Below are 26,182 nucleotides of genomic sequence, written 5' to 3'. Positions count from 1 at the left end.
TTCAGTGACAGGGATGGGGTGTCACTACACACAACCATGGGTTGGCTCCATCCTGTGGCACAGATGCAGTGGAACTATGGGAGACATTCAATGTTTACAGCCCAAGAAACATCCCCTATGACCATTGTGGCTAAGCTGTGTGCCAGCATGCAACACTAATGGTGCATCTGTTACAGTATATTCTCTGGTAGGGGCCACACTGTACATGTCCACCTTGTGTCTAGAATCTCTTATGGCCATGGACCAAATGGTCAATAAAGACATACAGGATAGTAGTCAATGTGTCATATGGATGCAATGTTTGCCAAAAAGCTACCTCAGGCATTATCTTTTCATTGTGCTAATACTCCAGGTCACTGTACAGCTGCCTAATGTCCTCCAACTATGTCCTGAAGCACACACACCAGCTGCAAAGTGATGTGTGTAGCAGTCGTCTGTGCCAGAATCACTAACCTACACATTTGCTGGCCGATTCTGAGTGCTGCATGCATATCAGGGGCAGTTTTAAGTGTCATGCCATAACAGCCTCCATTATGACTATCCCCTGATGTAGGTATGCCCATGTCAGAGTTGGTGTACATATCAAATGCTTTATCTGGTAATAATACAGAGGAACTCCACATGGAACTTTCAGCTATGGGTGGTATATCATGACCCAGTGATGCCATACATTCAGTAGCTGTCTCTACAGAGGTGTATGCACCCATGGGCATGGGTATTCCCTATTTCCTGTGTGTCACAGAGTGCCACTGTGTCATCAGACCATGCCTCATTCAAGTTTCTATCAGGACAGTGACTGCAGTCATGCTGCTGGACCCTCTGCAAGTAGAACCTGTGACTGCATTAAAAATGAGAGACTTCTATAAGCTCAAAGTCATGTTCTTTGAGTATATCTTTACGGCACACATAGCGGGATGCAAAGTAAACTGTGCTATACCATTAGACTGGAACACATACCTTGTAGGGCAGGATGTTGCACTTGCAGACAGATGTCTAAAGTAAAGATGCATAGGTGGCCAACAGTTATAGCCTCTCCATTTCATATTTATCCTTTGTTGGCCAGGTAAGTCTCACTAGGCTAGTAGCTTCTTACTGGGGGAGACTGAGGTGGTATTTATACTACTAGGAAAAATCTGGATAGGACACTGTGGAACTTCCCTAACTCTTTTGGATAACTGCCATGGTATCTTTTACATCCACCTCAAGTACCACCAACTCAAGCAGATGGGACCTCAGTTATGCATCTCATCCTAAGGATGGCACACTTATGAATGCAGCACCCCTTAATGCTGCACTGCAGTGTCAGCAATTTAAAATTAATCCAGTCACCTCCAGTGGGAATAGAACCCACAGCCTTCTGATCTTCCAGGACCAAAAACAAATGTTTGATATGAGTCATACCATGCTATTATGGTCAATACTAATCGGGTGCTTACTAAATGAATGGGTAGTAAATGCCTGAAACTGCATCCACATCAAGCCACCATCTGGCCTGAGGGGTAAGTCCTTTTGCACATGCAAGGACACCAGAAACTCTTTTGTTCAGCTTCTTCTGTATTGATGGAACTCCTATTGTAGTGGACCTTTCCTCTGTGATATCCTGCTCCTTCTGATTTGCATAGAAAATCACATATGCCTCCAACCTTGCTGGCCTGGCACTATAGGAGAATGCCGCACATGCAAAGGACATGAAAAAGTGCATAATTCTCCTGGCTTGTGAACTTCTCTAGGTGTTGCATCCTTGGGACTGCTATCCCAGTACCTACACACCTGCAGAAAGGAGGGGGTAACACTGAAAAGAACATATGGTGAAATGCTGGCATGACTGACTGCCAGGTAGGCCCAGCGGAATCATACCAAAGCATCACATACCTGGATGGTCAATTTCATGGGCCCCGATGGACTGGGCCTACCAGCTGAATGACTCCTCAAGTCATTCAAAAATCTCCATGTTTTCAATGTGGATATTCAGCTGCCTGCACACTTCAGAATCTACCAGCTTCTGTACCTGCCATCATGTTACCACAGATAACACCCTCTTATCCACCTTCATCAAAGGAAGCTTTCAAAAGCAGATGTGCAGGGCAGCAGGGACCCCTACAGGGACACCTCCTGCTGAGGAGCCTTGCCTGACCTTCTTAAGAGGCAGTCATGGAAGGCCCCAGTGACTCAGTGTCAGCTTCCAAAGCTGGTGCAGATTAAGGTAAAAGCAGCCACATTTCCTACCCTACCCTGCCTCAACTGGACCTCCCTCACAATTAGCACTGTGCAGGTATACCATGTACTACTCTATGAATCTCAGCCGATACCTTTTCACTTTTTACAAAATATACTTCTGGAAAAGAAAAACAACTATACTCCAGTACTAAAGAAGGTGCTCCACCAACATGGAAACACCGCAAACTACACTAACTGAAAGCTGTTTATTCAGATAACAGCATTTCTGCATTAAATCTATGTAGATAAAAAAAAAAAGTTCAAATAGGATACAGAAACTAAAGATTACTTACTTCTTCACTGAAGCTTTTAAATGCTGCAACCCTTTCCTTCACATTTTCCTGTGTTAGAGGCACAATCTTTAGTCGATTAATAATCTGTGCAACAAATAAGAATAAAAGGCTAAATGTACAGCAGGAAAAGAACAATAGTTGTAAAACTATATATGAAGGCATGATGAAATAAAATGAAATTCATTGAACTCTGGAATTTAGAAATGCAATTAGACTCATTTTATTATGATATGCGGATGCATAACTTCTCAGGATCTTGAAATTCTGCACATGCAGAGTACTGTTTTCTTTAAATAAGCTTGGTACAAAAGAACAAGAACCAATAAGCCAGTAACAAATTTACTTATTTATTTACTAGGATATCCCCTGGCTGCTGTGCGCTCCTGGCACCTGGGCTTTTCATCTTATCACTCCAACTGGTCTATGCTCCAACAGGAGTTAAGAACTCACCTGGCAACCAAGGACCCTTCCCAACTGAACAGCTGTCTCAGCACCCTATAAGTGTTCCCCTGAGCTCTTCCACAAAAGGAAGGAAGAAACACTCCAACTGGCCTACGCTCCAATAGGAGTTAAGAACCCACCTGGCAACCAAGGACCCTTCCCAACTGAACAGCTGTCTCAGCACCCTACAAGTGTTCCCCTGTGCTCTTCCATGAAAGGAAGGAAGTATGTATGTATGTGTTTTCCTCACACTGGATGTACAGCTTATCTGTAGTATGCTTATTCCGTATTGTTTATAATAAAAAGTTCTCAGCCTGGTCAGCCAGCAGCCATACCCCCCCTCTGTAACCTGTAATTTAATACAGCCCGTCTGCCTTTTACAACCTTCCATAGCTGAACTGAGCATTCTATCTAGCCCTAGACCAGCCTTCTCCAGAAAATACTACTGTGTAATACAAGTTCCTGGCTACTAGGTGGCACCCTTATCCAGTCCTTATCATTTGAATATCCCAGGAATAACTTATTCTACAGACTACTGTCCTCAGCTTGTTACTATCGTTCTTTCTTACACCTCTTGTCTTGCTGACAATGAAGTCACCCCACATGGTTACAATATCCTTAGACTAGACCACATAGCCAAAAAGGGAGGATGGATAGCAATCCTTTATAAAGCAGAGCTACAAGTTAGCACTGCAAACCTTACGCCACCTTCAGACAATAATGCTGAAATCCTCATTTCTAAATTTCAGGTCAACTCATGTAAATCCGTGTACATCATCTGTATCTACCTTCCTCCAGGAAATAACATTAATGCCCTTGAAAATATCCTTAACTGGCTTTCTATTAATCTCCCACAAGAAACTATAGTCCTAGGAGACTTTACTATCGACTGGAAGTCATGTAGTAATGTACACCCTACCACCCATATTAACCTTTATGGCTTCACACAAACTATTAACTCTCCTACCAGAATTAATAAACCCAATAACAAAGAAAGTACCTTAGACTGGATTCTGACTAATAATCCTCATCAAACATACAAAGTAGGAACCCTCCCAGATGACTTAAGTTACCACTCACTAACTTACATTATCAGACATAAAACCAACCTAACTTACCCAAACACATTCAGGACAATACGCATCAAAAAGCATTTTAACCCAGAACTTTTCCAAACAGAACTCACAAACTGTAATTGGTCACCACTAAAAGCACTCCCATTAAATGAAGCTGTGGAATACTTTAATTCCACTTTCTTAGCCATCCTTGACCACCACGCCCCAACTCGCTCTGTTAGAAATAAAACTAAACCTGCCCCTTGGCTCTCAAATGCTACTAGGCAAAAAATCCTTCTTAGAAATAAATCTTGGGCAAAATGGCATACTACTAAGAATCCTACAGATCACCAAACCTTTATACAACTTTGGAATAATACAAAAAAAGCCATCCTCAGACAAAAAGACTTTTACTTCCAACTATAGCAAACTTACCAAAAGAAACCACAAAAGTTTTGGACTAGCATTAACAAACTATTATACGCAGGTCAATCTATCACATCTAACCCACAAGGCTCTAACCCTGAGAATCCCACATATACTGCTAATGCCTTCGATTCTTTCTTCACAGACGCCATCCAAACTATTGATAGTCAACTATCTCCAGATACCTCAAATCTTCCTTCATCTACTACAAGCCCACCTCCATCATTTCAGTTACAACCAGTTTCTACTTCCTTTATTTGCTCCCTTCTTCAAAAACTAAAGCCAACCACCCCCTCAGCTGACCATCTCCCAGCAGAATACCTGCAAAAAGGAGCTAAAGCCATAGCCTATCCCATCTCCATTCTGGTTAACCGAACCATAAGTGAAGGAACTATCCCATCTATCTGGAAAATTTCTCTTATCGTCCCACTACATAAAGGTGGGAACTCTTATGACTTTTCTAACTACCGTCCTATAGCTCTACTATCTCCCCTAGCAAAAATAATGGAGAAATGCATCCATAAGCAACTACTTAACCACCTACTCCAAAATAACTTACTTGCCAACTGTCAACATGGATTTAAACCTTTCCACAGTACTACCACTGCCCTCCTATCCTTCACAGACCGCATTAACAAAAGCCGTAACATTCTTTCCTCTGCAGTCTTTATTGATTTATCTAAAGCTTTTGATATGCTTTCTTTCCTCTGCAGTCTTTATTGATTTATCTAAAGCTTTCGATATGCTTTCAATATGGTCAATCACCAGCTCCTTATAAATATACTGAAATCCCTTTCACTTGAACGTCTAGCAATAAATTGGTTCAAATCTTACTTAGACAATAGACAACAGGCTGTACTATGGGACAATAAACTATCTAATCACCTTCCCATTTCCCTTGGTGTGCCTCAGGGCTCCCTATCAGGCCCACTCCTATTTTCCAAGCCGTGGTGGTACAGCGGTTGCGTTGTTGCCTCACAAGAGGTTCTCCCATTCGATTCTCGGCTGGAGTGCCTTCTGTGTGGAGTGTGCATGTCCTCCCCGCGGTCGAGTGGCCTCCGAAAGATATGCGTGAATGGGTGTGCCTTCGCTGAAGGTTGGGTGTCGGGCTGGCAACTCGGCACCATAAAAATCTACTGCAAATCATTAGCGGACCGGAGTTCCGCTGTGGCGACCCCTAACCGGGAAAAGCCGAAAAGACAAACATTAATGACCTTCCCTCAGCAATTCCTCACACTACCTGTATTCAATACGCAGACGACTCTACAGTAATTTGTTCAGCCACTTCTCCAACTGAACTACAATCCCTTACCCAAAATGCGTTCAATACAGTAGAATAATGGTTTTTAAACCGCTGCCTCCTCCTACACCCCCCAAAAAATAAACTTTTACTGTTCACTCCAACCCAAAAGTCCACCCCAATAAATTTCTCACTCATTATCTAATAATGGCACTCTCATATCTCCCGAACCAACCACTAAACTCTTAGGAATAACAATAGATAGAAACCTTAACTTCGATACTCATATAAACAGCACAGTAAAAACAGTTAACAAAACATTGGGGTCCCTCTATACAATCAAACCCTTTCTTACACCAGCAGCCAGGACCGCTATAGTCATAACTCACTTAATCTCCACTCTACTCTATGCTTCACCTATCTGCTTCACCTATCTCTTTCTAAAAACAATCTCAACAAACTGGCAATCTCCTATAATAATATTGCTAGATTTGCAACTGCCTCTCCTTTTAGAACTCATCACTGTCTTACTCTAAAGCAACTAGAATGGCTAGAATTTCTAAACCAGGTCCAATTTCACCAGCTTGCTATAGCCCATAAGACCCTATATCAACCCACCAACACTCCAATACTCACTAGCCTCATTATCCCGTGCAACAATCTTAAGAATTTATGCTCCTCAAACAAACTGCTTATCAATACTTGCAGATCCAACAACTTGGCAGGAGACTCACTGCTCTCTAATACTGCTGGAAAGCACTGGAATCTTCTACCCACTGAACTCATATCTCTGTCTTCATTTACTCTTTTTAAACAGAATCTAAAACTATTCCTCAATACACATTGGTTATGCCCCTGTACTAACCCTGACTAACTTTCTTCCTTTACACTAATGAATACTCTTCACCTTTATAGTCTTATCCTTAAAGAACTAAAAGACCATGTTATGGCAATTTAAATATTTGTATATAGTAACATCTCTTGTATATTACCTATTACTGTTTGTGTTATGCTCACAATGAGTACTGTATTTGTTATTAACAGCTGTTTAAGATTGGACTGTTGCAACATTCTATATTGTATTTTGTATCTGTCTTAGAGCTTTTCTCCCCGGGCCACTACTGAAAATGGACATGTATCCAGTTAGACTAGCCCGGTTAACAAATATAAAATAAATAAAAATAAATAAAATAAAACAAATCAGTCTCAAGTACCAACACAAAACTTATTCTTAATTCTTTTTTGGGGCATGTTTTGCACCCCACTTATCATGCTTACTGCACTCTACTCAGTGCCCTATATCCATGTCTGGGTCTACCAGCCTGATGCTAACAACCCTAGATTTCTTCGATACGGGGCCTGGAGCTGGCGAGTATCATAATGGCATCCCGAGGGTCTGGCCGTCTTGACATCCACTAAGGGTGTGCACTTGTGGTATATACCCCATCAGCCCCCCCCCCCGCCTGTTAGTGGTTACATCAGAGGAGTAGGCATTCAATGGGGACATGCAGTGCTTTGCCCCACCTGCACAGCAGCACCCCCCATTCTCCCTGCCTGTGCTATGAAGCTTCCAATCACCTAATCAAACTTGAGTCATGTGAGCCATAATCACATTTTTACTCTTTTACACCACAGGCCCACACACACACAGAGAACTAGTAACTGCCTTTATTAGTGCTGTGGCATCAAGCTCCTCCACAATGGCAGTTTAGAGCATGCTCTCTTTAGCTGCTCATTAGCTTTTTGGTTGTTTGCGTATTGGTTGAGTATGGCTGCTACATACACTGCTTTAAAATACTTTCATGACTGCATGTTGTAGTGGTGTGTGTGGGCTAAACATGTACTCATTGCTACATAATTTGCGACTGCAGCATCTTGGGGAAAGACATTTTAATGATCACTCTTTCTGAGTTGGTGCAATCCCACAATGAGAATGCATGAGAGGGGTGTGTCATCTTCAGTATGTTGCAGGCAGGTAATGATGAAGATTCTGGTTTTATAATATATTTATGTGGCATAAACTTTGGTAGAGGCTCCTTTAGTGCTGCTAAGAACCACCACAGTACCAGTCTCAGTGGAACCTGAAACATGCCTCTCAACCTCTCAGTAAGAGAAATCTGGACTAAGTCAAAAATAATTGTGTGTGTGTGTGTGTGTGTGGGGGGGGGGGGCAAAAAGGGGACAGATTTTAAATATTGTAAACTTAGAAAATTGTTAGAATAACAGGTTTTGGATTACTATGCATTTTCGGAAGGATATGAAGTCTGAAACTCAAATGTCTGTTATTTACTGACTTCAACCCTCAATGATTTGTCAGAAAAACAAATTATATGAGAAAAAGACTACTGCGGTGGTGGTAAAGTAAACCAAATGCAGCTCCCAAGAAACAGCAACCTGGAAAACCAGCAGTGTAGTTGGACAGCAAAGATGTTTTAATAATCCAGTAATCCAGTAAAATACATGAAAAGAGTTAAAACAGTTCCATTACTAAGCGCTTTCACCCGTAAATACATTCGGGCATCTTCAGAGTAGTAAAACAATGACAAAAACCGCTACCTAAAGTAAATTCAAGAAGTTCCCGCCCTTTAGGTCAACCAATCACTGAAAAGTGTACCTTAACCAGGTAATATCATTTAAAGAGAAATCAGTTCATAAAAATTTGTTATACAAAGAATGTTGAACTTAACGCATAAGACATGAACTGCAAGTCTTGTGATGAACCTTGAAAACTCATACCAACTGAATTATGTTTAACACAAGAAACCTAACCATAGGATAAAAAACCGTGGTAATACACTTAAGATCATAAAAATGAATAAATGAATAATAAATAAAAATGAGCTTCATTTGTAAACCACTTCAAACAAAACACGATCTATATTTTAAAATACTAGACAAGGAAATAAAATCATTAATACTTGGAGGTCTAGAAGCATCTAGTCTAAGTTGCCACAAAGTCTCCCTGACTTCCAACAAAATCTTAAAATTGCCCCCTCTATCGTTGTCAGGTATTCTATCAACAATAAAAAATAAAAACTTTGTAAAATTCACACACTTTAAACTGTGCATATATAAAGCATTACTAGTCCTTTTATTCTTAATGTCTCTTACATGCTCAAGAATTCTTGACCTTAATTTTCTAATGGTTTTACCAATGTAAAAAGTGGGGCAACTTAGACATGTAGCAATATAGACAACTCTCCTGGTATTACAATTTTGAACTACCACATATGGACAGTTGTTAATGTACTTACATACACTACAAAAGCCACATTTGTTCATATTAGAACTCCTATAGGGTCCATTATTTGGATTTTCCTTTTCTATCAACTCCTTTAAATTAATCCCCCTACTGTATGTAAAAAGTGGTGAATTTCCAGTAACTTGTATAGTGTCCTTGTCCATAGTGTAATGTCATGTTTCTCTTAAGATTTTAACTACTTTATCAGAGTACCCATTAAAGGGGAAAATCATGGCTCTTTTAAAATTCTCAGAATCAATGGAAGAACTACAGTTAACACGGTCTTGAGTCTCTCTAAGTAACCCACCTAATAAAATCGGTCTGAAAACTAAATGTCTTTTACCATCAACCTCTTTTCTAATATTGATCAAAAAATCTAAAGGGTACCCTCTTTCTAAAAACATATCAACTAAACTCCTAATCTCCAAGCCATAGTGGACATCTTCACTAATTAGTCTGGAGAGTCTTACCATCTGGCCCTTAACGACATTCTTTTTTTGAAAAGGGGGATGGCAACTTTGGAAATGCAAAAAGTTGCTTGAATAAGTTTCTTTACGAAAAATGTTAGACTCTATTCTAGTTACCCCTTCAGTTTCTTTAGTGTACAGTAAAATGTCCAGGTAGTTGCATCTATTGCCGTGTACCTTATAAGTAAACTTAAGAAAACTAGTGCTATTGTTAAGGTGTTCAACAAATGTGTATATCATATCAATTGACCCTCTCCAAAAAATTAACAAATCGTCAAGGTACCTAAGATAAAGTGACACATGTTGCATAAAAGGTGATGTAAACATTTTATCTAGTTCCCATTGTGCTAATACAAGATTAGCATAAATTGGCACACATTTTGCACCCATAGCAACACCAGTAACTTGTTTGTACAGTTCACCCTCAAACACTAAAAAGTTATTGGTTAAAATAAGCTCCATTATATCAACAAGAAGTGATAGCTTAACAGTATGCATGTCACTAAATTTTTCAAGACAAGATCGAAACATGTCCAACCCTTCCACCTGAGGTATCACTGAAAACAAGTTAACATCTATAGTGACCATGGTGAAGGGCTCATCAAAATGTTTTTGTCTAATGACCTCTAGGCAATGCCATGAGTCCCGCAAAATGTGTGCAAAATGGCTGTGTTTTTGCAATAAAAGTCCACAAAAGAAGCCATGGCTTCAGTTTTAGAGCCCCTAGCAGAAACAATCGGGCGAAAAAGTGGATCATTCAAACTTTTGTGGATCTTCGGTATACCAAAAATGGAGGGTGTCACAGGAGCATCTACTAACAAGTAGTGATATTCATTACGGTCTATGACACCCTCAATAAGCCATTCATAAAGAAGCCAATCAATTTTAGAGGAGGCCATGTGCAACTCATTTCGTGATACTCTAATGTATGAATTAGTATCATTTAATAAACAAGTCACCAAAAACTGCGGAAAGCTCTCCACCACAAACCAGGAACACAAAAAGAAGTGCAATTTCCCACAACAAGGTCTCTGTAAAAAACACTTTAATTTCCACCACAAGGCAAGAAAATAATAAAATGAAACAAATGCACTTTCAAAATTATACGCGTTTTCGTCCTATCCACTGGACTTCATCAGATAACATCTTTCATTCAACGGATCACTTATATACATCCTACATTACCATAATCCAATCAAAAATTGTCAATCAAATTCAAATACACAAATCAGCTTACATCTTTTGGGCTCATTAATATTTATATACTGAAATTGCTATTACTTCCTTCCATAAATAAAAACATTTAAAATTCCTTTTAGTTCTTAAAAAATGAATACTCATTCAATTCACATTTTATATATATTTTGTTAAAAACTTCTAATTTGTATATATAAAATTCATATATTTCTATCTAAAATTTAATACTTAATACAAATATTCATATTAAAGGGAGCTTATATCTCTCTTTTATTAGAAGGACTTCACATAAAAAAGGAAAACTATTTACTAATGCAACAGCACCACTTATTGATAAAATATATTGCACTCAAATTCACATTTTAGCTGCCTTTAATTTCAATAGGGGTAATAATGATACATGTTCATTTAATCCTGGGAATTTATTTGCTTCAAGTGTCACTTGCCACCATAATTCTTTATATCCTATGATGTCCTCCCATGGTCCCCCCCTAATACTACTTTTTATATGTTCCACTACAAAAAAATAGAATTTACTTTCCTTACATACCTTTGAATGCTTATACAAAGCATTAGTTTATTTCTTCTTTATTATGTCATAGGTATGTTCGTAAATTCTTCTTTTTAGGACTCTCTCTGTTTTACCTATATAAAAGGACCCACATTTAACACAGGTGGCAAGATACCCTAGACCCTTGGTATCACAATTATATAGTCCATTACTCCTAATCCATCTATCTCTACTTTCAATATATATATTCTCTTTATTGGCTATATATTCACATTGATTACACTTCCCACATTTAAATGTACCTCTTTTGTTAGAATCATTTCCTCTACTGTATTCATTCCTCTTATATTCTAAACATTCCTTTATGTTATTAGAGTTTTTATACGCCACCCTAGGGGTATCTCTAGGTAGTTCTTCTAAGTCAGTAAATGCCATAAATTTTTCCCATTCTTTATAAAAAACTGACCTAATATTCTGATTTAAGGCATTATATTCTAATATAAGGGCATGTCTATATTCTTCATTAGAACTGAAGTTTTTCATTCTTGCCACTTGATTCTCATTCATTTCTTTAATAGCTAAAATAGGTTTAAATTTATCTATTCTACCTGCCTCTACTTCTGATCTAATATTAACAACGAGTTCCTTATCATATCCCCTATCCAAAAACATTCCCTCCAATAGGTCACATTCTACTTTAAAATCTTCACATTTACTTGTCATTCGTGATCTCCGCACAAACTGGCCTTTAATTATATTTTTCTTACAATGTGCTGGGTGCGCACTGTTATAATGTAAATAGGAGTCACAATAAGTTGATTTCCTATATACTTTAGATGCAAATATACCTTCACTTTTATATATTTCTATATCTAAAAATTGTAAACTATTTTCAGAAACATTATAGGTAAATCTGAGGAAATCAGTAGTTTCATTAATATATTGTATAAATTCCTTTAATTTTTTATTCCCCCCTATCCAAAAAATAACTATATTGTCCAGGAACCTCTTATATAGGCTCCAACAAGAATGGAAACTAGAATTAAGCACATACATTTCTTCCCAGTTGGCCAAAACTAGGTTGGCCATTACGGTCTATGACGCCCTCAATAAGCCATTCATAAAGAAACCAAGTCAAAGGTGCAGGAAAAAAACAGTAACCAAAACAAGGACGATGAATCAGGAACCAAGTTTGAAGTTTGAACCAGGATTTAATTGAGTCAAAGCATTCGAATCACATAAAAAACGTAGCACCAAACATAAACTCCACCACACATTAACGCTTTTCAAAAACACTGCGTTTTCGTCTCAAACAGCTGGACTTCATCAGATGAATCTATTACATCAAATTATTCCCCTTTTATATATATCTCAATGAATTAATTAATCAATTTATACATTTAAAAAAACGTTTAAAAAGATATATTCCATTTTAATTTCGTATATGTATAAATCAATCACCTATTTCTCAATTTGTTAAAATACATGAAGCAATAAAATAAAAAGGTTATTTAAAACTGTGTGTGATCTGATTACATCTCAAAATTATATATGTATATATGAATATTTAAAAAGTTAATAAGTATCAGAAAAGATTGTATTATTTAACAACTATATCACTTGTCCTATAATGCCATCTAGTGGCCATTTCATTTTGTTGCAACTAAATAAAAAACAATCCAAGGATAAGAAATCTCCCATTCTAAAAGTAAAATAAAAATGGCTTTTTTTGAAAAATACCATAACCTAATTACTACCATATACTTCTTAACTTAAACATCAACTACATAAACTTTTAACCAAGTTTAAAAACATGTTCTAAATATTGTTATTTAAAAAAGCCTCAATATGACTGTTTAAAAATATTCATAAAAAGTCATTTAATAAATTACTTATATTAACATAGCCTGATGTTACCATTATTACAATTCAGCTGCCCTTAACTTCAAAATGGGTATAATGCTGGTGTATTCATTTAACCCTGGTGGATTATAAGCTTCAAGAGTCATTTGCCACCACAATTCTCTGTACTCTAGCATTTCTTCCCAGGGTCCACCCCGTATGTCTTTTTCTGTATGTTCTAATACGGAAAAACTAAAACTAGTTTGTGTGCATTCCTTACTATGCTTATACAAAACATTAGTTTCTTTACAGTTCTTAATATCATTAAGGTGCTCATAAATTCTCCTTTTTAGTTTCCTTTCGGTTTTCCCTACATAGAAAGACTGGCATTTTGAGCAAACGGCCAAATAAACTAAACCTGAGGACTCACAATTGTAAAAATGCCTGTCGTTAACAATGGTTTTACTTCTACTGCTTATATTTATAACATTACTATTGGATACATAGGTGCATTGGGCACATCTTCCACATTTATAGGTGCCCTTCCTCCTTCTATCCGGTGGATTTAAAGATTTTTTTCTTTCAAGTAAATTTCTTATACTTAATGAATTTTTATATACAATCTTCACTGGGCCATTGTTACCAAAATCTATATCCATTAAATCCATAAATCTATCCCATTCTTTATTAAAAATACTTCTTATTTTGCTGTTAATGGTGTTGAATTCCAATGTAAGAGCTAGATGAAAATGTTCCTGTTTTTTAGTGTTTATCATACTGGGAAATACTTCTTTCTCTTTTTTTTTTTTACCTATAACTATAGGAAGAAATTTAGTTCCTCTGGCTTTTATCACCTCTTCTCTGGTTTCCTTAATGAAACTATACGGGTATCCCCTTTCTTTGAACATGTTCTCTAACAACTCACATTCAATAGCAAAGTCTTGATCACTACTGGTCATTCTGCATCCTCTCACAAACTGACCTTTAATAATATTCTTTTTAACATGAATAGGGTGAGCACTATCAAAATGTAAAAAAGAATTACAATAAGTGAATTTTCTATACACTCTAGTTTCTAAATGACTATCCTTCTTATAAATTTCAATATCTAAATATTGTACAGCATTAGTAGATACCTTGTGGGTGAATTTCAAAAAATTGGAGGTGGTGTTGAGGTATGACAAAAAAGCATCTAACTTTTCTTCCCCTCCGGTCCAAAATAGTACAATGTCATCCAGAAACCTACGATAAATCGCCCAGGAGGACCTGAATTCACTTTGTAAAATGTATTTTTCCTCCCCCATTTGGCTAGTACCAGGTTAGCATATGTGGGGGCGCATGCTGCCCCCATAGCTACTCCCTGGATTTGTTTAAAAAAATTTGCCATTAAAGAACAAGAAGTTATTATGCAACACCATTTCCATCAGCCAAACACTCACTATTTTGTCATTATTAGACATATTTTTGTCCTCAAATATTATTTCCTCAAACATTTCTGTACCTTCTCCATGGGGGATGGATGGGAACAGATCTATAACATCTGTGGTGACAAAAATTAAATCATCAATGTCTTTTATATCTGAAATAACTTTAAGCAGGTCCCAGGAATCTTTCAATATTTGTTCACGTTCTACCCACAACTTCTTGGTCTTAGTATCCACAAATTTGGCCAAGGAATGGGTTTTAGAACCGTTGGCAGAGACCATTGGTCTTAAAGGGGGATCCATCTCATTCTTATGTATTTTAGGAATGCCAAATATCGAGGGGACCTTAGGTTTTTCTACTCTCAAAAAATTAAAGGTTTCAAGGTCTATTAACCCTTCAAGTACCATCTCATTTAAATTAATATCTATTTTATTGTATGCTATGTTTATCTCATTTTTTGACACAGGTTGATATTTGTTATCATCCCACAAAATTTTATACATTCTACTGTCATACTCCATATTTTCCATTATTACAATGCCTCCCCCTTTACCTGGTTTCATGAATCTTAAATTTGTGTCTTTCTTCAGAGCATATAAAATATTCTTTTCATCCATTTCTAGGTTGTTGTGGTACCTCAGACCATTCAATTCCCCTTTTCTAATTTCTTTCTCAATTACCTTTTCAAAGTTTCTTAATTGTGGGTGTAAGGGTGGGTTGTAGGTGGACCTGCGTTTCAGCTTTGAACTAGTGGCTTGTATAATGTCAGGAAGGAGAAGTTTTAAGTTAATGTTCCTTAAAAATATTTTTATCTCTAACAAAGATTTAGCCAAATCACCTTTGGTTGAGGGAATAAATTTAAGGCTCTTAGAAAAAAGATTAAAATGTCCTTTTTCCAGAATTAATGAGCTGAAATTATATATATGGAAGTTATTATATGTCCATTTGTTCTCAACATGGGTAATCTCAACACATTTAGGGGGGGTGGGTGTCGAAGGGGGTAAATTAAAATTAATTAATATATCCCCCCCTCCCCCCCCCTCCAAGGAAAATTTCCTTCTCTTTCCCCGTATTTGTTAAAAATTCTTTCGGATCTCCTCAGAGGTGGGAACTCTTCCTCACAAAAAGGTATTACTTCTTGTGGATCAAGATTTTCTGCAAATTCAACCATGTCCTTGTCATGGTTTTTATGATAAATTTCCCTCTGCCTCCTCCGGGGTGGGGGGTTAGGATAACTTGTGTTATGCTTATATTCATCCAAGTCACGTTCCATTTTTTTAACTTTCCTTTGGACTAACTCATCCATGTTCTTATCTATTTCAGTTCTAATATTAAAATATTTAACCTTTTCTTCCTCAATGGAAAAAATCAAATCATTGGTAATGACTCTAACACTTCTATTTTCTGATAAATGTCTTCCTGAATTCTTATATTCTCTTTTACCATAAGTTTCAACATTTCAATACCACATTTGTTAAAAATGTCTAAAAGTTCTAAATGAAATTTTGAACCTGGGATAACATTATTAGGATATTTATAGATGCGTAAACCTTTAGGTACTATTTCTTTAGAGATACATTCATTTAAATATGTGTTTTCCACATTCAACACTCTATGTTTGTTCATAAGTTTATACAGATTATTTAAATTGTCCTTGTATGTAAGGTCGTTGGTGCGCACAAAGTTATTTTTTGAGTTATCTTTAAATGCATATTGGCGACATAGCCAAGCATTTAAGTCTTTAATAGGAGTAACAGTACCTTTTTGTTTGCCAGTAGAATGTGGTCGAGTGTCGCGCTTCTCCTTAGCCATAGCAGAACTAGTTTCACCTCGTGTAAAGTCCTTTAAGGCAACTGGGGTCTCTGCTGGGTTAAAACTACTCCCCGCTTGTTCATCTTGGCAGCCGGCGTCTCTTCTGGCACCCATAAGCTCCAAATCCTTTACTTCGTTGGGTTTTCCATTCAGTAAGGTCGACCCTTCGGTCCTAGAGGGGATATTTCCAGCGTTCTTTTCTTGTGAAGAAAGAATCGAAGAAGCTACTGGCATAAGGAGTTTGATCAGCTCAGTGAGCTGCCCAATCAATTTGCACGTTAAACCTAGGTCCTCCTGCTGCAAACTAGCAGGAACTTCCTGATTCTCCATCGAGCACCAGATTACCACGAAACCAAGTCAAAGCTGCAGGAAAAAAACAGTAACCAAAACAAGGACGATGAATCAGGAACCAAGTTTGAAGTTTGAACCAGGATTTAATTGAGTCAAAGCACTCGAATCACATAAAAAACGTAGCACCAAACATAAACTCCACCACACATTAACGCTTTTCAAAAACACTGCGTTTTCGTCTCAAACAGCTGGACTTCATCAGATGAATCTATTACATCAAATTATTCCCCTTTTATATATATCTCAATGAATTAATTAATCAATTTATACATTTAAAATTTTTTTTTAAAAAGATATACTCCATTTTAATTTTGTATATGTATAAGTCAATCACCTATTTCTCAATGTGTTAAAATACATGAAGCAATAAAATAAAAAGGTTATTTAAAACTGTGTGTGATCTGATTACATTACATTAACTTGGTTTAAAAGTTTATGTAGTTGATGTTTAAGTTAAGAAGTATATGGTAGTAATTAGGTTATGGTATTTTTCAAAAAAAGCCATTTTTATTTTACTTTTAGAATGGGAGATTTCTTATCCTTGGATTGTTTTTTATTTAGTTGCAACAAAATGAAATGGCCACTAGATGGCATTATAGGACAAGTGATATAGTTGTTAAATAATACAATCTTTTCTGATACTTATTAACTTTTTAAATATTCATATATAATTTTGAGATGTAATCAGATCACACACAGTTTTAAATAACCTTTTTATTTTATTGCTTCATGTATTTTAACAAACTGAGAAATAGGTGATTGATTTATACATATACGAAATTAAAATGGAATATATCTTTTTAAAAATTTTTTTTAAATGTATAAATTGATTAATTAATTCATTGAGATATATATAAAAGGTGAATAATTTGATGTAATAGATTCATCTGATGAAGTCCAGCTGTTTGAGACGAAAACGCAGTGTTTTTGAAAAGCGTTAATGTGTGGTGGAGTTTATGTTTGGTGCTACGTTTTTTATGTGATTCGAGTGCTTTGACTCAATTAAATCCTGGTTCAAACTTCAAACTTGGTTCCTGATTCATCGTCCATTCATAAAGAAGCCAATCAATTTTAGAGTAGGCCATGTGCAACTCATTTCGTGATACTCTAATGTATGAATTAGTATCATTTAATAAACAAGACATTCTATTGGAATAGTCGATGGACGTCATAATGACAACCCCTCCACTCTTGTCCGGTTTCATGACCCTAAAATGGTTAGAGGATGTCAATTCTTGTAAACAAAAACGTTCACCTGTAGCCACGTTATCAGATTGATGATCACTCAATTTACTCAACCTTCTAATCTGTAATTCACACACAGACTCGAAAATATGTATGCAAGGATGAGCTGGGGGGATAAAAGTACTTTTCCTTTTAGGCCCTAAAACATGTTCTTTCAACAAATGATTCTTGAAAAAATACATTTGCAAATTTAATTGTCTAGTGTACATCCTAAGATTGACTAAAAGTTTGGCCACCTCATTTCTAAACTTAGGCACATAAGTAAATCCTTTCTCACACAAGGACAGATATAGTCATCAGTCAGCTCCAAATTGGTAAAGTTGTATAAACATACATTGTTAACCTTAACAAGATTACAAGACAATTCAGTTTCCAAATTGAAATTGAAATTCCCACTTAAATCATTGTCTAATAAAAAATTAGGTGTTGAATTCAAATTCAAAGTATTGCTGTCACCAGAACCGGAAATAAAAGTTTGTACCTGTAATAAGGGTGACACAAAGTTCAACCACCTCGTTAGAGTCCAAAACACATTGTGAAGGTTCATGTAGTGTAACTATATCATCATGCAGTAAAATATCAGACCTGATAAAACTAGTGTCCCACTGTAAAGGAGAACCCATGCAACACTCATCGGAGCAGTTGTTTTCTACAGTGGTCTGTGAGGTAACAAAGGCCACTATCTCCTGTTGTTGTAAGGTCTCTGCGGTGCTCCTCTCCATGACGGTGCCCCCTGAAAACATTGGTTGCGCTCCCGAATGCGTTCGGAGCGCCTCAAAAGAGGAGGGTCTAAAAAATTGTCATTCCCGTCAAACAAATCAGTTTCTATCTCAAAGTCGTTAATGGCATCTCCACTAAATGGCAGTTCTTGAACAGAGTGGTTGTCGCCTTGAAGAGATGCACGCAAAAGACCATCTCTACTCGAGCCATTAAAGTTGTTGACTCTCTCAAATTCTCTGAAATGGGAATAAGCCTTTTGGTTAGCATAATCATAAGTGTCTCTTTTGAGTTTCAGGGACTTCAGATCTAACCCCTTACTCACAAAATTATCAATTTTGTGTAAAATATTGTCATATTGTTGCTTATTAAATTCAAAAAGCAGATCTTTAGTGATGTTGTCATTAATCTGCCCCAATTCAGATTTTAAAAGTTCTGATCTTTGATTATTATTGCAAATTATAATACGCATAAGCTCCAAGCCCGTTCGATCAAAAAAGTCAAGAAGTTCTTTAAATCTGTCGGAACCAGCAACAAAACCCATTGGAAGCTTAAACATTCTTAGGCCCTTCGGCACTTGTTTAAGCATAATCGAGTTTTCCAAAAAAGCATTGTCCATTTGTAATGATTTGAACTTTTTGAGTTTAAGTTCAAAATTAGCCAGCTGGGTTTTAATAGTGCCTGGTCCTACAGCACGTCTAACGTCGAAATTCCAATCAGTGAGTAAAGGGTTTAGAAAAGCATAAAGTCTGTTGGTAAAATTATTAGGGTTAATCACTGGTGAATTAGATACATTAGAAGTACTGTTGTTATCCACATTAGTGGAACTCGTATTCCCAGCGTTGTTAAAAACCACGCAGTTCACTAGTTGCGGGCAGAGTGTGCAGTGTATAGAGTTCAGCTTGCGACTCAGTAAGTACAGGGTCTTGTGTTCTAAAATCAGGCACAGGAACATTGACATTCATACCCTTTTCTCTGAATAAATTGATGAGTTGTGTAGTTATTTGGAAATACTGTGACATCAGCTGCTCCATAAAGCCAGTTGAACGACAAGCACGAAACTAAAGGAACCGCCGGCAAGAAGACAAAAAGAACCACTCAATAATAAAAACTAGTAAAGTAAACCAAATGCAGCTCCCAAGAAACAGCAAGCCGGAAAACCAGCAGTGTAGTTGGACAGCAAAGACGTTTAAATAATCCAGTAAAATACATGAAAAGCGTTAAAACAGTTATGTTGGTTTTCCAGCTTGCTGTTTCTTGGGAGCTGCATTTGGTTTACTTTACTATTTTTTTATTATTTAGTTTTTATTATTGAGTGGTTCTTTTTGTCTTACTGCGGTGGTGGTGCTGCAGTAGTGTTGTCGCCTCACAGTAAGACTTTGCCCTGTTCGATTCTCAGCTAGAGCGTCTTCTGTGTGGAGATATACGTGAATGGGCGTACCTTCGTTGTAGGTAGTGCATCAGGGCCGGCAACTCGGCACGTAAAAATCTACTGCCAATCATTAGCGGACCGGAGTTCCGCTGTGGCTACCCCTAACCGGGAAAAGCCAAAAGACACAAACACAAACATATGAGAAAAAGATTACAAATACGAGGCAAAAATCTGGACACTTGAGAGGTATGCTTGAAGATGTTAATAACAGTCTAATGGCATTAATGCCTTTTTTTCTGTAAACAGTTTTAGGCCTCTGAATAATTTTCTTTTTTTCAATCTTGGTTGGCTCTGTTTTACAGGAGTGCTTTCTTTTTGACTTATCCAACATTTTCAGTCATTTTTCAGTTAAATATGCTTTTCTGACAACTTAATCTAGTAGCTTGTTCGAATGTAGCACAGCTGTCACAGTCTTCAACATTGTATTCCGAACTTAAGCCAAAAAAAAAATGTGCGCAGAAGTCTTTCAGTGTCTAACCACTTGAAGGTCTGGCAGTTGGTTCAGAGGGTTAAGGCTGAGAGTTGTAGTTCATGTGGTACAAGGTTTAATTTTAGGTCTTCATTTGCCTACTGTGAGACCCTGAGTAAGTCAATTAACCAGATACTGCTTTCCAGGTTGCCACTGAAAAGGGACTGTGTATCCAAGCAAGCTTACTTGGTTAACAAATCGGTATTATAGCTATTAATGTCCAAAATTTATAAATGTGAGTCCCTGAAGAGCAAAGTGGAATGTGAGAAAGTGAAAGATTTGAATACCAAGTCAGAGACTGCTGTATCTTAAACTAGTTCCCTTTCTCTGAGGCACAGTGATCTCACAATTATACGAGTTGTAGGGGTATGGGAGTGCAGGAAGACTTGCTCCCCCTGCAAAACAGGATTTAAAAGAAGAGTGAATGTTTCAACATGTACTGCTCTCCTTTGAGTCATTTTTTTTGTAATTTTTTGACTCTCAATTTCTATAATGACCCCTTTTGGTGATATCTGCCATTCTGATGGCATATCTTAGTCTTCTGATGGCATCTTGAATATGTCTGACTGCAATGAAAAAAACAACTAAACTGTTAAAAAGCAAGCCACTACACTGCATAGAGACAGAGAGAGACAGAGAACAACGATGAATATATATGTAACTTTCATTGCTAACTTCTTCAGTGCTGGTTGCTTGCAGGGAAGCTATTCAGGACTTGGAAAAATGCAGTGAGAATACAGTATCCAGAAGTTAAGTAGACTTCAAATATTGTAATTTACTGTTATACTGACCATCACAGAAGATGATACATTTATACATATAAATATACGGTTGCCTGACTTACAGAAAACTATTGACAAGATGGATGACGGAGTGGCCATTCAGATATACAAGACTGGCAGGATGGTAATAAGCAAACTGCAGAAAATACCCTCACAGACCAAATGATAGGGTGAGTATATATTTGTCAATTCTGACTTGGAGGAGGACAGGGCTTTCTGAAGTGGTGGCAGTGATAGTCAAAAGTAGTGAAACAAACCTCCTGAGTGGCTGAAGGCAGGGTGGCCAGAAGTCGCAAGTTCAGTATTCTGTAAAACCAAAGTGCCAGAGGAGATTCACACCTCCTACAATGTGAAAGAGATATCTACAATGGAGACATTTTTAAGCAAGTACTGGATGCAGCAACCCCCCCCCTTGAGAAGTGACCACTGACAGCAGCATTTTACAAGGGACATTTTGACATATAAATGCAAAACAGAATCCAATTACCAAACCACTAAGAAATTTTTTATTTATTTTTTTTATTTAACATTTGTTGACCGGGAATGTCCGACTAGGTTCCACAGAGCCTGTTTTCAGCGGAGGCCCGGGGAGGAATGCTCCAGATGCATATCTTTCAGATATATAAGACTGGCAGGACGGTAATAAGCAAAGAGTGTAAAGGGTTCGGCTTAGCCACTGCAAGCCCCTCCCACCACCATGAAGGGAAAGAAACAACTCTTTGGGCTGCCTGATCTTAGGAACTCTCTTTAGGTCAAAGCTGCATATATATCATGTGAAGAACTTTTTCTTTTATGCTGTTGATCTCTGGAAAGAGCACAGTAACATAAATGGATTGTCTTAAGGAGAGTTGTGATGTCACTTTTGTGAGGAAATGCAGGTTAGTCCAAAGGGGCACCTGATCCTTATGAAAAACATAATTTGAATTCCTAGAAATACATGCATGAAGCTCCACCATACTTCAAGCAGAGCTGATACCTACTAATAAAATACAAACATCAGAGCAATAAAATACAAACTTCAGAGCCAATGAACCAGCAGGTGTGAAAGGAGGATGGGTAAACCTCTGGATCATGAAAAATTAGTTCCCATGGAGGATAGGGTAATTTGTGAAAAACAAACCTTCCCCACGAGCAACTGCTTAACAAGACACTACTGAAAATCATTTCTGTCCTGCACAAGGTCGTGATGTTCAGAAATGTGCAAGACTTTCACCATGACCATGGAAAAACTGACTCTCAAGTCATACAGATGTCTGAGGTAATGAAGTGGCACATAATACCTAGTAAATGAAACAGACAGCATCTTGTATTTACCTGAGAAGGTCCGGGTAACTACAAGGCTTTTGGATGGCTATAATCCCCTCAGAGATTCCTACTAGAAGAAACTGTGGAAGCAAGAGGGACTTAAAGGAGGAAAGCACAGTTGTGTACACTTACCATAAATGTAGATGTGAGTGTATTCACTGCTGTAGTCATCACATTTGGGTTATCCCTGCCAGGGGTAGCCCTCGGCCGGCCCGAATACCAGAGGCTTAGTATTTCTGCGCTGGTTGCTGTCATTTCAGGACTGATGTCAGGTCATCAGTAGTATAAAGTAAGGCAGCCAACGCCATTACATCCGTTTTTCTTGCTGTAACCTGTCAGGAGCCACCAAGTAGGAGCCAGGTTCTGGTGGAAGAATCCCACTAGTAGAAAGTAAATAGCAATATGTCCCTTGTAAGGAAAGAGAAGAAAGGGGGATGGAAGGAGGGAAACCAGGACTGCAACAGTGAATACACTCGAACATCTACATTTATGGTAAGTGTGCACAACTGTACTATGTTCTTCGTGTTTTACTGTTGCAGTCATCACATTTGGGTTGATTCCCAAAGCTGAGGAAATGGGTGGAGGCAGCCAAGGAAACTAGGGGATGGCTAGCATGCCCTGCAAGACTGCAGAGGCAAACCCTGCCCTGGATTTGGAGAAGAGAGGCAGGTGGTAATATTTGGTAAAAGTGTGAACAGATGCCCAGGTGGCAGCCTCCAAGATGTCCCTGGTGGGGACTCCACTGAGGAAAGCTGCAGAGGTGGAGGCTGCTCTGGTGGAGTGAGTCCTGACCCCCTTGGGAGAGACTTTCCATGTTGTTTGTAGCAGAAATGGATGCAGTGTGCTATCCATTTGGAAATGGTTTGTTTGGAGATGGCTTTGGCTTCTACCCCTGTAGCAAAGCTAACCAGCAATCGATCAGACTTTCTGAAGGATTTAGTCCTGTCTAGATAGAATCAGAGCTGTCTATGCACATCTAGAGAGTGCAGGATCCTTTCCCCCTTGTTCTGGGGATTAAGAAAAAAGGTGGGCAAATTAATGGATTGGTTGAGAGCCACACTGGACACCACCTTGGGTATGAAAGATGGGTTATTTCTGAGGGATACCCTGTCAGCATGGAAGATGATGAAGGGTTCCACAGCCATGAGCGCTTGCAGCTCAGAGACTCTTTTGGCTGAAGTGATGGTCAGAAGGAAAGCGGTCTTCCAGGAGAGAAATTTTAGCTCTGTAGAAGAAGCTAGGTCGAAAAGTGGCAGGGTGAGCTTTTCCAACACAAAGTTAAGGTCCCAAGCTGGGATTGGTGCTCTTCTGGGTGGCCTCAAGTTGCTAGTCCCTCTTAGGAACTGTTTGATCAAAGGGTGTGAGAAAAGGGGCTGCTCAGTGGGGAAATAAGCAGAGACAGCAGAGGCATGAATTCTTACAGAGGAGAAAGAGGCCACCGTGTAGTAGGTCAGCTAAGTAATCCAGGATGACTGGGAGGGAGGGCTGTGCCGTACTGGCTCCCTTAGCCTGGATCCAGGTGCAGAACCCTTTCCATTTATCAGCATATGACTTTCTAGTGCTAGGCGTCTGGCCTCACGTATAACATCTAGAACCTGTTTACTGAGGTTGGCAGATTCATCCAGGGTTGCGGAATATGCCAAGCTGCCAAATTGAGTATCTGCTACTGGGGAAGCAAGAATTCCTCTTCCCTCTGGGTCAGGAGGTTTGGAATCTGAGGAAGATGCCATGGTGACAGGGGGACAGGCTGTGCAGCAAGGGGTGCCAGTGCTGGCAAGGCCAGTCTGGAGCTATAAGAACTGTCCTTGTTTTTTTCTTCTTTATTTTGAGCAGTACCCTAGGGATGAGAGGTAGTGAAGAAAGGCACAGATCGATAGATTGACCCAGGGGAAGGACAGGGCATCTACTTTCCAAGCCATGCAGTGATGCTCCCTGGTGCAAAATTTGCTGAGCTGATGGTTGGTGTGGGAGGCAAAGAGGTCAACCTTCTGGGTGCCCCATTTCTGAGTTATTTGAGTGAAGGTTCTTCAGTTGAACCGCCACTCCTGTGGGTCCAGAAGATTTCTGCTTAATAGGTCTGCCAAAGAGTTGAGAGAGCCTGGTAGGAATTGTGCTAACAGATGCAGCTGCATGTCAGATGCTGTGTGCCAAAGGGTCATGGCCAGCCTGCATAGAGGGTAGGAGCGAGTCCCTCCCTGCTTGTTGAAATACCACATCACAGTGGTTTTGTCTGTTTTGATCAGGAAAGCCCCTGGGTTGAGAAGGGGCTTGAAAGCTATCAAGGCGTGCTGGACAGCAATCATCTCTTTTTGGTTGATGTGCAGAGGTATTTGCTGCGGGTTCAATTGGCCCTGTATGTACCTGCCGTCCAGGTGTGCACCCCAAGCATAGTCTGATGCATCTGTGGTGAGGGTCAGGGCGGTGGGGGGTGGTGAGAATGGTAGTCCCTTCTTGTGGGAGCATGCTGTTGCCCACCAAAGAAATCTTTTCTGAGGCAAGGAAATATAGGTATAAGAGTCTCCAGGTCTTGAGAGTGTTGACACCAAAGGCTTTTTAGGTACCAATGAGGTTTCCTCATATGCAGTCTGGCATATGGAATGAGTAGTATGCAAGATGCCATGAACCCCAGAGCATGCAGGATGTTCCTTGCAGATAACTGGGGTCTGGTGGCTAGTTGAGAGAAGTAGGCTGTCAGGAAAATCAGAGCAAGCATAGCAGCTGCTGGAGGGTGAGGATTTTGAATTTTGGGATCACAAGGAAGGTGTTTAGAATGGATAGATCGAGGATGGGGTGCCAGGTTTCCTCTTTTATGGGCACCAGAAAAAGTCAGGAGTAGAAACCTTGGCCCATCTGTTATGCAGGAACGTACTCTACTGCCCTCATAGAAAGCTGGGAAAGGATTTGCTTTTGAGCCTCTGCCCATTAGTTTGGAGGTAGATCTGGGAACCCTTTTGGGGTTGGAAGGGTGTGGAAGGAAAATTTGTATCTCTGAGACACTATGTTGAGAAGCTAGTGGTCTTTGGTAATGGTGGCCCAGGTGCTTGTGTGAAAGGAGAGTTTTCCTCCTTGGGATAAGTGAAGGTGGGCAGAGGGTGGGGGAGGTGAGTCATTGTGAGTTCTTACCATAAGGGGGTGGCTCAGAACTCCCTGGTTTTGAAGTGGAGGTAGTCCACTACTTAGACCTCTGCATTCCCTGTGGCTGCTGCCTGGGGGGGGGGGGTCTGGTTGCCCGGGGCCTGGGCTGGACTGGCTTAGTGGGAGCAGGAAAGGACCAGTGCTTGGTGGGACAATGCCTGCTGAACCTAGGTGGCTGGTCCTGTAAGAAATCCTTAACTGTCTGCATAGATTTTGCTTTTTCTTCCATCTTTTTAAGACCTCTTCTGCCTTAGTACCAAATAACTTGTCTTTGTGCAAGGGGGCATCCAGCAATTTAGATTTGACATGGTCTGGCAAATGCTGTTCCTTAAGCTATGCATGCCTTCTAATGACAGATCTAGTGACTGCTGCCCTGCAAAAAGCTTCTAGGGCGTCAAAGCCACAGTGCAAGGCACGTTTAGTTACTTGACTTTCAGAATGCATTAACTCTTGTAACGCTTTAGATTCTGCACAAGCAGGAAAGGAAGACATTTTTTGTTTGAATAGTTCCAGGGTATGTTGCTGAAATTTTAGCATATGGAACGGACAATTTAGTGCTCTGGTAGCAAGAGTAGCTGA

The 26,182-nt window shown here is 38.9% G+C and overlaps 1 protein-coding gene across 4 annotated transcripts in view; it reads right to left on the bottom strand.

Moving 5' to 3' along the window:
* Positions 1–26,182, bottom strand: part of NUP93 (nucleoporin 93) — a 1,122,661-nt gene that overhangs the window by 65,007 nt on the left and 1,031,472 nt on the right. For 3 of the 4 annotated variants that reach the window (XM_044081412.1, XM_044081413.1, XM_044081415.1), the window contains one exon: positions 2,511–2,594. The exons of the other annotated variant lie outside the window; for it this stretch is intronic. In XM_044081412.1, the coding sequence (XP_043937347.1) occupies positions 2,511–2,594 (84 nt within the window). The remainder of the gene's footprint in view (positions 1–2,510; positions 2,595–26,182) is intronic. 4 annotated transcript variants of the gene reach the window in all.

Source organism: Protopterus annectens, chromosome 8.part0 (genome assembly GCF_019279795.1).
Source record: "Protopterus annectens isolate FY-2018-M chromosome 8.part0, PAN1.0, whole genome shotgun sequence".
In the NCBI taxonomy this organism is placed as follows: Eukaryota; Metazoa; Chordata; order Ceratodontiformes; family Protopteridae; genus Protopterus; species Protopterus annectens.
Note: the sequence above shows the minus strand (reverse complement) of the source record. Positions and strands in the feature narration are given on the sequence as shown.